The sequence below is a fragment of the Leptosomus discolor genome, chromosome 8 (genome assembly GCF_034619465.1).
Source record: "Leptosomus discolor isolate bLepDis1 chromosome 8, bLepDis1.hap2, whole genome shotgun sequence".
Taxonomy (NCBI): domain Eukaryota; kingdom Metazoa; phylum Chordata; class Aves; order Leptosomiformes; family Leptosomidae; genus Leptosomus; species Leptosomus discolor.
In genome coordinates this window covers 11,167,884-11,182,598 of record NC_141398.1, presented here as the reverse complement: position 1 = coordinate 11,182,598, position 14,715 = coordinate 11,167,884, and the positions used below count along the sequence as shown (strand labels likewise).

The 14,715-nt window shown below is 39.1% G+C and overlaps 1 protein-coding gene across 4 annotated transcripts in view; it reads left to right on the top strand.

Annotated features, from left to right (window-relative positions):
* FHOD3 (formin homology 2 domain containing 3) overlaps window positions 1-14,715 on the top strand; it is a 386,715-nt gene that overhangs the window by 273,497 nt on the left and 98,503 nt on the right. For 3 of the 4 annotated variants that reach the window (XM_086468856.1, XM_086468855.1, XM_086468854.1), the window contains exon 10: window positions 504-742. In XM_086468856.1, the coding sequence (XP_086324982.1) occupies window positions 504-742 (239 nt within the window). Of the gene's footprint in view, window positions 1-503; window positions 743-1,982; window positions 2,070-14,715 lie in introns of all 4 variants that reach the window. The other variant, XM_086468852.1, reaches the window with a different exon arrangement.

Genomic DNA, 14,715 nt, shown 5'->3' with positions numbered 1-14,715 from the left:
GGGAAGAAATGATGGCACTATTCTAAAATAGTTTCTAAAGTAGCAGATGGTAACTTTACAAGTGTCATGTCTGAACATGAGGAAATGTTTAATCAGTCAATGCATAAGAGTTTTTTCTGTTGATTTCAGTAAATCCAAGACTTCACCTAATTATTTTGGAAGGAAACAGAGAGAGCTAGGTGTCCAACATTGCTCAGCTTCCTTGAAAATTAAGTGCTACATTAAAAAAAAAAAACCCCAAACCACAAAGTAGGAGCTATATAACAATGTTGTTACAGGTCCTGTAGTGTTCTATACAAGGTGTCAGTATATAATTCCATTATTAGAGCTGCTACGCTGCACTAATGGATAGACAGCAACTTACAGGGACAGCTATAGAAGTGGTGATGCTAATACGAGTTAATCATGTTGACATCGGTTAACTTTTAAAGCCTAGGTGTGAGGACCTGTGGTACCTAAAGGAACTGTGTCAGAAGCCTCGCCTTTCTTCCTTTCTTTCACAGATGACACTGAGACATGAGGATGGAGACGAGAGTGCTGACCTCCCTCCCAGTGGGCGCAAGGACCGGAGAAGGGCCAGCCTCGGTGCTAGTGAGCGAAGGGGGTTAGAGCGCCGACGGAGCCGCAGGCACTCGGTACAGAACCTCAAAAGCACTTTATCAGCCCCTGCGAGTCCGTGCGGTCAGTCAAACCCTAGCTTCATGCTAGGCCACGGACAGCACGTTGAAGATCTCAGTGAGAGGTAAGTGCATGAACTGAGGTATACTCCTTTCTTTTCCCCTATTACTTTATGTTATGTTCGTTGAACTTCAGTAATCTGACAGACTTTTATTTCCCTCTTTCCATGTAATTAAAAAAGAAAAAAAAAAGCATATTTAAAGTTAAAACAAAGAAGACAACAACAATGAAAAGGAATGGATTTATAAGTGACTTGTCTACATAGCTAAGTTCTTTGGCACCATCTACTTTAAGTAAATGGACCGAAACCACATGAGATAGAGCATTTGATATGGGAACCAACCGGGCTTAATTTCATCCATTGACAGATTTTATATTCAATATATCCACATAACAGAAAATTGTAACAAGGGCATATTACATTAATGCAGAACTATTTGTCCTGTATTTGTTACAGTTCATTTTTTCCCTCCCTTTGCAATCAGCATTCCAGCATAATTTTTTTTCCTTTGAGACTACACTGTAGTAGTAAATATATGTAATGCTTTATAATGAGTGAAAGAGAGCCTAGTTAGGCAGCAGTCTGCAATTCTGGAGTCAGTCAAAGCTGGTGTCACTGCCAGTCCTGTAACGGTTGGCTTGGGCTATGCATGCTTAGGAGAAAAGGGAGCTGCAGATCCTCAGTCTGACTGCTGCACAAGAGGGCTGGAATTAATTTTGCCTAAGTTAGATGTCTGATCAGCTCGCCTGCCTTTGATGTCAGTGGAGTGCAGCAAGCTCTGGTGGGCCTTCAGTTATCTAACGTATTCTACATGCCTGAAATTTCAACCAAGATAAATCATGCTGTGAAACTGGCTGTGCCTCTCTGTTGACTATAAAGGGAATCTGGCTGACTAGCTCAGGTGAAGGTACATATGCTGCAGATACCTAAAGATGGACTCTGTCATCCTGTGGCTGAAGGTGCAGTTTGAAAAACCGAAGCGTGCTCCATGAAGAGCATATCTTGTATTGATTTTAACATTTGTGAAGTTCTTTGGAGGTCTCTGTTGGTTAGCACTGGATCTGAGCTTAGAGCCTTAAAATCCTGCGTTACGTGTAAAGCATCCCTTCTTGTAAAGCAAACTGAGTTAACTAAAGTTTAATGGCTTCAGGCAATATAAAAATGTAAGACTTCAGATAATATAAACTGTAGTTGCATGTTGTATACCGCATAATGGTGCTTTTTTTTCCCTTTTTATTTTTTCTTGAATTCAACAACACATTAATGATTGTTTTCCATCACCCTCTGTTGGCCGGGTCTTTAGTGGGCTGGCAGCTGAGAGCCCCATGGTCTTACAGGCTGATGAGAAGGATGACAGTGCATTTGAGGCTGCGTTTAAAGCATCTTCAGTGTGAGTACAGCTGGGGGCTTCAGCTGCTCTGCATGGGATGCCTCATGCATGATCTTGGGCCCTGCTTCATGACATACCAATGTGACTGGGAATCTGTATCCATGGATATGGAGCAGATACCATTGGGTTTTTTTAAACTGATGGATTTGGATCGGAATGCTTCAACTCTACAGAAATTGTTGATTCTCTTGATGTAATTAAACAAATACAAGTCATGCAGGACAACAACTTCTACCAATACGTTTACTCACTGTTAATGTCTGCTTGCTAGCTTTATTTTGCAGTCTTCAGTACCTTCTAATGAATTTGTGTTTGAACTGTTTTTTAGTATTGGGGGAGTAGAAACATGGCAGATTAGTTTCGTAAGTTCTTTGAAATATTTTGTCACCAGCATAGCATAATTTCAATAATTATCCTACTTTTTTGAAAGAAAAATTATCCAGTTCTGCTCCACACCCTCTCTGACAGTGACACAATTTAAAGCATAATTTAGTTGAAAACCGGGAAAGAAGTCTTCATTTAAGCAGTCAAATTTAATTTCATGTTGCAGTTGTCCTTGGAATCTTGTCTAGGAAAATAATTAGATTCTCTTCAACTCCGTTTGGAATTTCTAACTTGCTCACCTGCCTCTGTAAGGAAAGAGGCATTCAATTCTGAGTGTATGTAACACTGATCTTTACTTCACATATTAGTTAAATGAAAATCATCCCGTGTCATCGTTCGTCTCCGTCGCCCCCTCATTCTCCAAACCTCTTAGCAGGTAAAGGCATATTACTTGTACTAGAAAATTGTTTTTCTTCCCATTGGACATTACAGACCACAGAATATGTTTTGGCAGCTGAAGATGCATGTTCCATGCCCAGCAAAATTTTTGAAGATGCCTTGAGAAGAAGCTAGTCAACAGTTGGCTCTTCTATAAATCCTGCTGCATTTCTGGTAAACAGGCATTTCAGAAAAGCAGATTCTGTCCTTCACATTTTTAGTCTCATCATCTGCCCAAATCTGTAGTTGTGGTAGGAAGAGGAAAACCAGCCTTCCTGCTTTATCATATCCCAGTGAGTCTCAGCTTTCAGTGAAATAGTCCAGATGAGTACAACAGTATCTTTACAACTGATAGCTAAACTGGGACAGAAAAATAAAGTAAAAGCTTCATGGTTTCTATTCACTAACATTTAAACAGAAAAATAGGGAAGTTGAATGACCCGTACAAAGTTTTTACACATTTATAAAGTTTGAATTAACTTTAAGTGGAAAGAGGTTTTTCTCTGCATTATTCCTACTGGAATCAAGTTTTCAAATTTGACCACATGGCTTCTGATGCAATATATTTATTGATTTAAAGGATTTTAATAGATCATTGTAACTTTAAACCTCTCATTGGTAATGAGGTTTTATAATCATATGTTGAAATATGATGTAGGCATCACCTGTTTTTGTCAAAAGAAATGGTTGTTGTGTCCCTTCTGCTTCCATCATTAATGTTGTAGAGAGGAATCTGTACAAATGGATCAAAATTACCTCTCTAAGCTGAAAGTAACTTTAATTCATCCAGGAATGATCTGTCTTCTGCTAATAACCTTCTTTTAGGTTCATGATCCTAGTCCTTCTTGAGGAAGGAAAAAAGTTAGCAGTAAGTTTTTGCAGTGCTGTATTTTCTGAAAAATAGTCTGCAAAATGGGTTTCAGTCTCTTTATTCCTTCACTGCATTTTCTTTACCAATAGGAAACATGAACAATATTGATGATGATCTTACCGTGTTGCTCCTGCTGGTATCCGAACTTCGTGTGTGGTTGCAGACGTCTATGCCTGGTTTTACAGTGGATTAGCACCATCAAGTTCAGTGGAATTGTTTCTGATGGACATGGTTAGAGATTAAAGGCACACTCTGAGACTGTACTAAATTTTATTTTGGGCAATATTCTTGGTTATTTTTGGACTTCGCTACCAAAATCAGTAGAAGGTTCAAGTTCTTCCTCAGCATTCTCCTTCCCACAGTGTTCATGTTTCTTTTCTTTCTAACTCCATCAGCTGGTTTGGCAGTTACTTTGCTTTTGTTTACCACATCAAACAGGTTGTCCACAGTCATCTGCTTTATGTCAACCGATAAGTCTTCCAAAAACAGAAAAATTCATGGTGCCGGTAAAACAAAAAAAGACAATATTGGCCAAATTCTGTTCTGTCTCACAATGCTATATATCCAGAAAAGCTGTCTGAAGTCAATGGAGTTGCTCTGATTTACGCCAGGCTAATTGAGAGCAGACTTTGGGTTTTGAGCTGGGAAAAGTTGACCGTAAATGCTAAGGGCAACCAAAAGGAAAACTTGCAGGCCTTTTTCATCCATTTGGCAACCTTCTACCAAACTGAATGTGTTGCTTTTTCATTTGTGGTTCAGAACAAATAAAGACCTGAATCTGCTTTGTGTTAAAATAGTTTTCATGGAGAGAGAAACCCAGCCTAATGTGCCTGATACTAAATAAATAAATAAAGACATTGATAACGACTACTAACTAAGGAAGGCTGAAGGTTGGTTTAAGGGTACGTAGCTGTTGTAGCATACTTTAACACACCAGTCCTGTCCACCAGCAGGTTTGCTTTGCTCAAAACTTCGTTTTTTTTACCGTGATGGCATAGAGCACCAAAAAGCCTGGGGGGAACTTCAGTCCTGTTAACATGGCATTTTAAATGCTTCACTGAGGGCACCTCCTAAGGTTTTCTGCCCTGGTCCAAATTGAGTGCTCTCAGTCTGTGGTCTAGCATGCTGGTTTTTAAGTGGTAGACTTTTAAACAAATTCTTCCATGTTTGGTTTTCTTTTTTTTCTTTTTAAAGTAAAGCTAGCTTTTTCCAACCACACCATGGATAGAGTCGGGGAAGAATGTAAGGATTGGCATGGAACTTGCACTAGATTGATGTTGTTACTGTATGCAGTGATTTCTGGCTCGATAAGCATTAAAAAGCAAATTGCCTTCTGTCTGTCTTGTCACATCTGGCTTCAAAGGAGTAGAAGGCAGGTAGTTCAGAAGTTCTCAGTGCTGTCTTGAGCACTGAACAGGTGCTCTGCAGTAGCCCTGTACATACAAACCAGAAATAAGTAATTCTCACATTTTTTCAAATTAATGTTTCATGTTTTGACGTGCATTTCCAGTTCTTCAGTACTGCACAACAACCATCCCCATCTCTCTCCCTGGGTGTCCCATCAGAGCTATGTCAGCCAGACCTAGCAAATGTACCCAAGGAAGCTTCTATGAGGTTTACACTGACACCCCTGGCAAGCATTTGAGTGAATGGCTCCGTCAAAGCTTTGTGGAATTAGTTGCAATCAAAGACTGAGGTTTATAAAGTTGTGAATAGCTAGGATTAGATATTTACCTCACTTCACTAGACACTTTGCTTTCTTCATCTTCTTTTTCATAGCTTTGATTTGGTTTATTCACCAAAAATCCCAAAAGAATTACTAAGGTTGGTCATGTAACACTACATGTGTTCGTCTCGAGATAACCAGGCCTTGGTTAGCACTTTCTGGTCAATATTCTTGTGTTTGGAACCTAACAAGCGGAAGAGCTGCCTGCCACCTTAAGAACCCATCAGAGCATCCTGGATCAGTGACGGAAGCTGGATTTAACAAGCTATCTTTTTTAGACTGTGGGGCTAAAAAGGTATGAGGAAGACTAGCAGTTCAGGTTCATTTTTCAATCTGAAGAAACTTGGTCTTCAGGAGAAGTGTATTGATAAGGAAAAAACAGCAGAGGACCAAACAGGGAATTATGTACCCGTGAACTGTGCTTTTATTAGGGTCCTGTCTGGAAGGCTGTTAAACTCTTCCTCTGAGCAAAGAGTAGCACTGGGAATTCCAGAGTTTCCTGGAAATTGGTGGGCTAGCTGGACATAGCACCATTGCACTGTACTCACTGGGCTCAAGGGCTTTCACACCCTTTACAGTCCTAGAAAAATATTGGAAAATTGTTGTCTAAATAAAGGAGAGCTGTGCTGAGAAGTCATAAAGATCTGTTTGTTAGAAAATACATGTTTCTGATGCTTGAGGATTGCCAAGATGCAGGAAGAGATTGTGACGCTGTTTTGGTTTTACCAGAAAACAATGAACACAGCTGAGCCTCTGATGCTAAGCATTTTTTCTGCTTAACTTTGGATTCCTATTGAGTTTCTAACCAACAGCACAGACCTTAGTTTGGCTATTATGCCCCATTTACTGATTATTCAAATTGCTTCATGTAGAGCCAGGCCTGCAGGGGTGGTTCTTCCAAAATACAGCTGAGGCTTCTTTTTGTTTGAGTATGATTTTCCGTGTTTTCAGACATCCTGAACCATAACTAATCTTTTATTTTTCTTTAGCATTTACTATGGCAAAATTTTAGGTTTTGTCGTGATGTTTCAAGTTCTGGTGACTTTCCACTACACTATGTGAAATGTTTTGATTATGTAAGTACTTATGGCTATAAATCAAAGTGCTGGTTACATTGGTGGATGGAATTTATTTCATTTTATTTAGGACGGTACATTCCACATCTCTTACAGTTGCCATCTGTGACAAATACCGCGAGTGGTATGATAAGTATGAAACAGTAAAATGGGAAGACTCAACATCAGCATTTAGTGCAGGATTCAGGCTGTGATACAGATTATTAAAGGCCCAGAAGAGAAAAGAAATTAATTTGGTTTTATTGCTGTAATAGAAGGAAACAAATGTTTATTTTTTTCCTAGATGTTTATCTCTTGTTCCTGGTTTTGGATATTTAAAACAACTGAGGCATGAATCTAGGCAAAGAAAACATGTCCAGGATAAACACACAGTCACGTGTCTGTGGATATCTCTTTAGTACATATACTTTTGAGCTGAGCTACCTAGCGTTTGGGGGGAGGGTTTGAAGTAGAATGGCATATGATCAGTTATGGGGAAGATATTAACTTTTTCACGGTTTTGTTGGTATAGGCAAAAATGGAAATGGGATGTAAAAGCGGCTTTTGGAAAGATTTATCTATGGAATTAAAAGGCTTGGTAAGGTAGCATCTGCTCATAGCGTCAGACCTTTATTAGTCTTTGACAACAATAACATACAAAATCCGATCTGCTATGTTAGGTTTAGGGCAGGGAGAACACATTAATTTCTGTTGCGCAGCTAGGGTTATTTGAAGCATGAAGTCAGGCAGATTTGAAAGGAGAGAGAACAAAAATGTGAAATTTGTGATCTTATTCTCTGTAAATACATCTTGGAAGTTCCTATAAGGAATGCAGCAGAGGAGGAGACATGAGACGGGTTAACAAAAAATTTCTTTCAAAGCTATACCATAAACAAAAGACTCCATTGACGTATAGATAGGGATTGACCCACTGCTGCATGAGTAATAATAATAATAAAAAAGTTAAAAGTTACGGCTTGATTAGTTTCTCAGGTGCAGGTCCTGTTACTGTCTCAGGTTGACACCAGCACTTTTTATCTGAATTGAAATATCTCTGTAGAAATGTCAGGTTTTGTAGTAGGGGTACTGTTTGTTGCTTGTGGGTCTTGCTGAAAGGAAATGTTTTATACTTGGTATACATGCAGAGTCCAGTTGACAGGACTGTACTTTGCTTTGAAGGCAATAGTAGATTTTCCCTGTTTGAACTTCAAGAGAGACAAAGAAAGCACTGAAATTTGAGGTTATAGCTGCATGGCACATGAAAGCACAGTGTGACTTAGCCTAATTTTTTTTTTTACTTTTTTACTTTTTTTTTTTTCCTCCACTCTGTATTTAGCTTTGGTGAACTACCTCAAGAAATGTAATACCAAAACAAGATGTGAATACGTTTCTCTGGAGGTCCATGGTAGTGTCTTATTGCACTGGACTGTACATGCCTTAGAGAGTTCACCTCCACGGTGTGTTCTCAGTATTTGTAAATGTGACCCTCTGAGGCCAGGAGAGCTTTTTTACACATACGATGCAATGGGAGGAAAAAAAAGACAGCAGTTTGGCAGGATGCCATTTCCAGATCCCTCCCTTTGAAGTAAGGGGCAATAATGGTGACCTTCAAGTGCCAACCAATATGCAGTTCCAAGCTCTGAAAACACCATTTCTTCTCTCTTTCTGTGTATGTTTCAGTATTTATTGCTCCTAAAGTCTCCCTACGTTGTGTTTCTGTTTCTTTACCTCTCTGCTCATACAGATGTAAAACCAGCAATCCTGTTCAATGATCAGGGAGTTGGGACTCTTGAAGTCTTTGCAAAGCCTTGCCGGTATCTTAAGCAAGACTCTGCTGTCTTGCTCTGCTTTGATGTGTCCTATATAAACCAACTGCAGCAATGAAACAAGTGTGGAGGCATTACCTCAGTATTATTTAGGTGTGAAAAGTTGTTACTGATCGTATTTTAAGGATAAGAAAATAGCAGTAACCTAAAGATAAAGAACAGTGTAATATGAATACATGTACTTCACATTATTTGTCATTTCCTCAACTTTCTTTCTGAACAGTTTTCTTTATTTAGGGCAGAAATACCAGCATAATTTTCCTTTTGAGCTTTGTAATTATGTATCCTAGTTTCCCATCTGTGCGGAAGGGTGAATTTTGAGGCTTTGCAAGTGAGTTGTTATCTGTATAGAATTTCATGTATTTTCATGTGGTCTATCACACATAGTGGTAAAATGGAAATAGGCAGAGGGGTTAATAGGTGGTTTCTTTAGTTTTTAATGGAGGAAAATTTACTGCCATGTCTTTATACACAGTAATAAATGATGAATTTTAATTGCTGCTTTCAGCTTTTGTGTAAAAGACTAGTTGCATCTGTTTTGGCAGCTAGGATAGAAGAAAAGAAGAAGCAGCAGAAGTGTGCCAAAGCATTTGTTTGTTTTACAGGGACCTAGGAATTTGGCTGAGTTGTGCTGTCTTACCTGTGAAAGTGGAATTTCACTCATAAATTGAGGACAACAGCAAGTGATTGCAAGAGGAAATAAAATTACATTCACTGTGACTTGTAAAGATCTCTGCTTAATGGAACATTTTTCATTTTCTATTTGTTCATTTTCTATTTGTTCACCTGTGAGGGGTTCAGGGAAGCAGCTTTCAAAGGGTTGTGCAAGAGGTAGAACAGGTCAGAGATTTGAAGGCCAGAGGGAACAACCTTGAAAGTTAAAATTGTGAGATCAACTGTAGCATTTAATTTAGAATAATACTGTGTAGCTAATGGTGGTCTTACTTCACTGAATGTGTCTTGTAGTCCTAGTCAGGAGCTGCTCTCTGAAAGGCAGTGAAAGTTTAAATGAAAGTAATTTAAAGAAGCTAAACTGAAAAGCACTTGACTTAATTGTAAAAAGAAAGGGAGAGAGAAAATTCCTCATCAGTAATTAACGGCACATAGGGTGATTTTCAGAGAGTGTGAGAATAATGGCCGATAGCTTTGCAGTTCCCCAGTCCTTTCTTTTCTGGGTCACTTCATAAGTCCAAGGCCCCTTTTTTCACTGAAGTCCAGTGTTTGCATTTCCTGGGAATTTCTATATAATGATGTGGGTGGTCACAAAAGGCTCAGAAGTACACTTGGGGCCTAGTCTAATAACCTGGAAAATTAAGAAGCAAATATTTAGTAAGACTTTCGTGAAAGTTAAACGAGCCCTACACAAATTGGAATCATACACCAAAAGGGAGATGTTTTAGTGTGCTCTTTTCTCAGGAATTAACTTTTATGTGCATTGTATGTGCAGACCAAAATGTTAGTAGCCTGATTATGGCAAGAACATCCTTTTTTCTATTGTTCTACATTCAAATATTAATGGTCAAATTCATCCCAAATTAAAATTATTTAAAGCATATCTTATACTTTAAAAACTTGCTTTGATACCAAGCAGAGCAGAATGTGTTTCTGTGCTCATGCTTATTTTCTGGCTTTGTTTTTTTTGTTCCTTCAGCACAGTCTTTGATTTTTCTATTAGTTCTGTCTTTGGGGTGGGGTTTTTTTGGAGGGAGGGAGTGAGAAATGTGTTTCTGGGCTACAAGCAAGAACAAAGAAAGCCCGAATTCTTCAAGCTGTTTTCATCAAAACTCTGCGAAGGGAAGACTTGTTGGGGACTCCTGGAGAGGACAGAGACTACGTAACCTTGTACACATTATTCAGCTCTAGGGACCAGCAAGACAGAGAGCACTTTTTGATGCTTTGCGTTCTTGTGGAGTGAGAGCCGTTGTCTTCAGAGTGGTGCCTTAGTTTTAAAACCATGTAGCTGTAGGTGTGTGTTAGGTGTGGTGCCCAGCGTCTTACAGACTTCGCCCCTGCCTTCAGCTAAACTTGTAGATGAGTCCCTTGATTATCATTTCCTTTCATCAGTCTGTGTTAGTGTTGCATCTGCAGCTTAGAGTATCTGTTTAATATCAGCAAGACAAGTTTGATCGGCACTCTCTTTATTTATTTATTAATTTAAAAAGGGAGAAAGGTTAATCCATTAGTTCTAAAGCCTTTGTCTAGATTTCATTTTGATACCCTAGTGATTCTCTATCCATAAAGACTTTCATAGTCTTTTTAAACATGCACATATTTTAAGGTGCTATAAATACTTCCATGTCAAACTTCAGTTGAAACAACTGAGCAAAACCTCTGCCCTGGTAGATGCTTGGTAGTTACCGTGACTGATGATATATTTTATAAAGATTTGTGGGGGTTTGGGTGTTTGTCTATTTGTTTGTGTGGTGAGAGTGTTAGCCTGTAGCAGTAATCCATTTTAAAGATGAAAATAAACACAGTGATTGTTTTGAAACTCATTTTCACTGCTCTAAAGCTTTTGTTTGAATACATCTAGTCTGGCACTGTTATCATGGAACTGAAGTAACCCAGCAATAGCCTTAAGGTTAACTGAATATATCTGATTCTTCAGCATCAGCTGAAGACCTTCCTCCCTGCTGCAGGATCAATATTTCTCTGTTGTTGAACAGGATTCCTCTGTGCTACTGAAAAACCTGCTGGCTTCTGCTACCTGGTTTAATTGAAATCTTCCCTATGAATCATTTTTCTTAATTTAATTCTGCTATTGTGTTGACACCAAATTTGCGTGCTTATGTGGGAGGGAAGTGAGCTTTTCCACATCATCCCTCCTCCATTGCACATAATCCTGAAGGGTCCAGCTGAATTTACAAATCTGTCTGCCCTTCTGTTTGAGCATCTGACTGTCTGATGTTCTTAGCTTTACAAGAATGTCATCTGTCTGTAGTTGATGTTTTCCCATTTTAATAAATATTCAAGTTGAAATTTTGTTTTTCTGCCTTTTAAGGAAGATTTAGCTAGCAGGTGCTACCCGTTTTCATGGATAGAATATCTGTTCTCTAACAATACTGAGAAACAACTGCCACTATTGCTTTTTGAAAGGACAGCACTTTTGATAACCTGCCTGTGAGCTTATCCCTCTCCTCTGATCTGAATCTGATCCACTTTCTGGAGATAGTCCAGGGGTCTGAAACTGTGAGTTTAGTTGCTGAAAGAGGACTTTGCAAGCCTTGAGCATCTCTACTAATCACGCACTTACTTCCATTGTGCAAGTTTCCCTCCACCAAATTCCCTCCCCCAGGCTGGGGAGCATGTCTGCCTCTGTGCAGAACACCGCACACAGAGCCAGCTCCTTCCTCTGGCTTTTCCAACCGGTTGCCATGTACCTGCTGTCCTCCTAGAGTTAACATTAGCAGAGGAAAAGAGCTTTCCAATCAAAGCTTCTTCTAAGCTTTTGATCTGGTAGTCGAGGAGCGTTGGGGAAAAAGTCCTTGGCCTGACAGAAGAATGATCTCACTGGAATCTCTAAAATTAATCCACCAGTTAAGGTATGATAATGGGCCCACAGAGCGACTTCATTGTTCCTAGACAGCTGGAGGGAAGTGAAAATGTCAGTTAACTTCCAGCCTCTCTCATAAGAAAAGCTGAGTCAGGTGATTATAGAGGTCTTCTTTTTGGGTCAGGAGTAAAAAAAACTCATTTTATTTTTGCCATCTCAAATCTCAGCAGCTGACTCTTGTGGAGCAGGCACTTCTGTCCGCTGTCGGCAGCCTTGGAAGTGCCAGTCCAGCAAGCTGGTCGCTCTAATGGGTGTGTAACACGTGCTTGCTGTACTCCATGGGCTCTGAGCGGATGGAAGGGGGGTGTGTATGATTCGCATATGAACACTTCTTAGGGCCCACCCAGTTAATTGGGTTTTCTTTGTTATTATCCACAGTTCAGATATATGTGCAAAAATCAGCAAGAGATTAACTTCCAACAAAATATTCAGCTTGGATACAGTGCTCATTAGGGATGTGTCAATGTCTGATTATAAACTGTAAGAGTAAGTGTGCCACACAGGGTACTGAACATGCATAGTTCTTTTGAAATGTGATATTCTCAAATAATATATGAATTAAGGGGCTGTTACTCTTGATCTCCTTTAGAGTACAGCAAGTCATACCATCTGAGAAGGAGGCTTCTCAGATGTTGCACAGCTTACCAGAAAGAAGCATGTATGTAAAAAGCTAAGGTCTTTTAAGCATAGCTATCTTATATTCTGAAGAGCTATTCCTGTTTTAATCATGCTTGTAAGTAAATGCTAGTGCTTATGGAAAGTGTGTCATTGATGGCTCTGGAAATTAAGATATCACAGTGCCATTTCCTGATATGTTTTTCAACTGTTAACCTGAGCTTATATGGACATTTCTGTTGTAATTCTAAAAGCTGCTTGATTTTCAGGATTTTTTTGCAGACAGCTAGTCCTTCCAGGGTAAGGTGCAGTAATTTTTTTGTGAGGGACTGGTAATATACCCTAGTTTTATGAAGGCTATTATATAGGCTTAATTTAGGGTGGTTTCATATTTATGAGTGAGTTATATGGGAATCAGATTTTCCCAATAATGGATTAGAACAATACTTTGCATAGCAGGAAGAAGCCCAGAGGACTGTATTAATTGATTCTGCTCACCTGTAGTATTTAATATGTGGTTTACTTGACTGTTGTACAGTTTCTACACAGAAGCTCAGCATTGTCAAAAACGGGTGCCTAATTTTAGGATAATAAGTCCCTGTTTAGTTACAAACTTCAGCTGACTCTAGGAAATAGTCTGTACTGTAAGAGTAGATTCAGGCCTTTCATACCAATTAAATATCCTGATCTGATAAATTGTGGTTATAAAAACTCTGAATGGTGGGCAAGGGAACAGCATTCACTGCTGTATCTAAAAGACTTGATATCAAGACTTCAGGCTGTAGGTTCAGGGTTATAAACACAAGATGTAAAAATAGGATGGCAAGACCTCAAGGAGAATATCCAGGACTTATTGCTCACCTGGCAAGTGTTTGGCACCTGATGATTCTGTGTTAAGAAGTGGTCCTTAAACATGAGATAACCCTCTCGGTTCTGGATGCCTTTTTCTTTTCAGTTTCTCTTTCTGTTCAGTGCAATTATAACCCAGTGGGTCCCAGTTCAACCCATATTGTCTAAACTCCTGTCCTTACTACCATACACTCGTGTGAATGAGAACCCTTTCAAATTTATGAGATCCACCGTATCAGATGAGTATTTCACTTACAAATTTGGGCACTTTGAGATAGTTGAGGAGAATAAGGAATTTGACACCATCTATCTGGAAACCTTGTGGGAGCTTAAAACACAGTAATGACGGGACTTCTCCTGTTCATATAAGCAATAGCTGTGCTATCAGCATTATAGGATGCATTGTGCTCTTATCAGAGAAACGTGATCCCACAGAGCTTCATGAGTTATTTCCCAACTGTGATTGTTGTAGGACTGGCAGATGCAGACGTTTGCCCTTGACAGGAGATTATAGTAAAGCTAGTATTGAGCTGCTTGCTAGAAGGGAGAAGGGGCGATATGAATACTCCCTGGTCAACTCCTTTTCTTTTTTTCTGGTATAATGATATATTTATGTGTGGAAGTTGTGAGGTGTTTCTGTTTGTGGAGAGGACGGGGAGATGGAGAGATGACTACTACATGTCACTACGATACCTTAGGAATGGTTGAAAGTGTTTACCTTATAGATGTTTGCCAGAGTATTGGAAAAGTTCCAGGTGCTGCCATTTTCCTGGTTATTCTATAACTAACTCCATACAAATGCAACAAATGTTGGGTTGACCCTTTGCATCGCACTTGATGATTTCATGATCTCACATGTGTAAATATTCATTATTCTCATGACATAGAAACTAATTCTAAATGGAAAAAAATGCACAGAGCATCCCTTCAGAATTTGAGAAAAGAAAAACAGCTTTCGGGGAAATGCAAAGAATATGAATGTCTTACAAACTTTATTACTGTTTGTATGTTTTATTTTCTGCATGGAGCATAACCTAATGGTATACACTGTTAAATCAAGTGGAGAACTGGATCAACTGTAAGTGCAAAGGAAGTCCAAAGAGAGAATACTTTCTAAATCTTCCATGAGTCTGCTTGGGGAGGAAAAAGCATAAATGAGAGGGAGAGAAGGCAGGCAATGTAGCCCTTTTTGTTTTATTTAATATAGTTTTCTATTTTACTTACACGGTCTCTCTGTTATGGAGGCTTTATGCGTGACTTACAATTGTCCTCTGCCAGAATTGCTGCTGAACTGAAGCCTGCTTTGACCATAGTGATGACTCTTTACTGAAATAATTCATGTACTGGCATTCAATAACTTAAATATTGCTATTTGCAAATAGTCCTGAA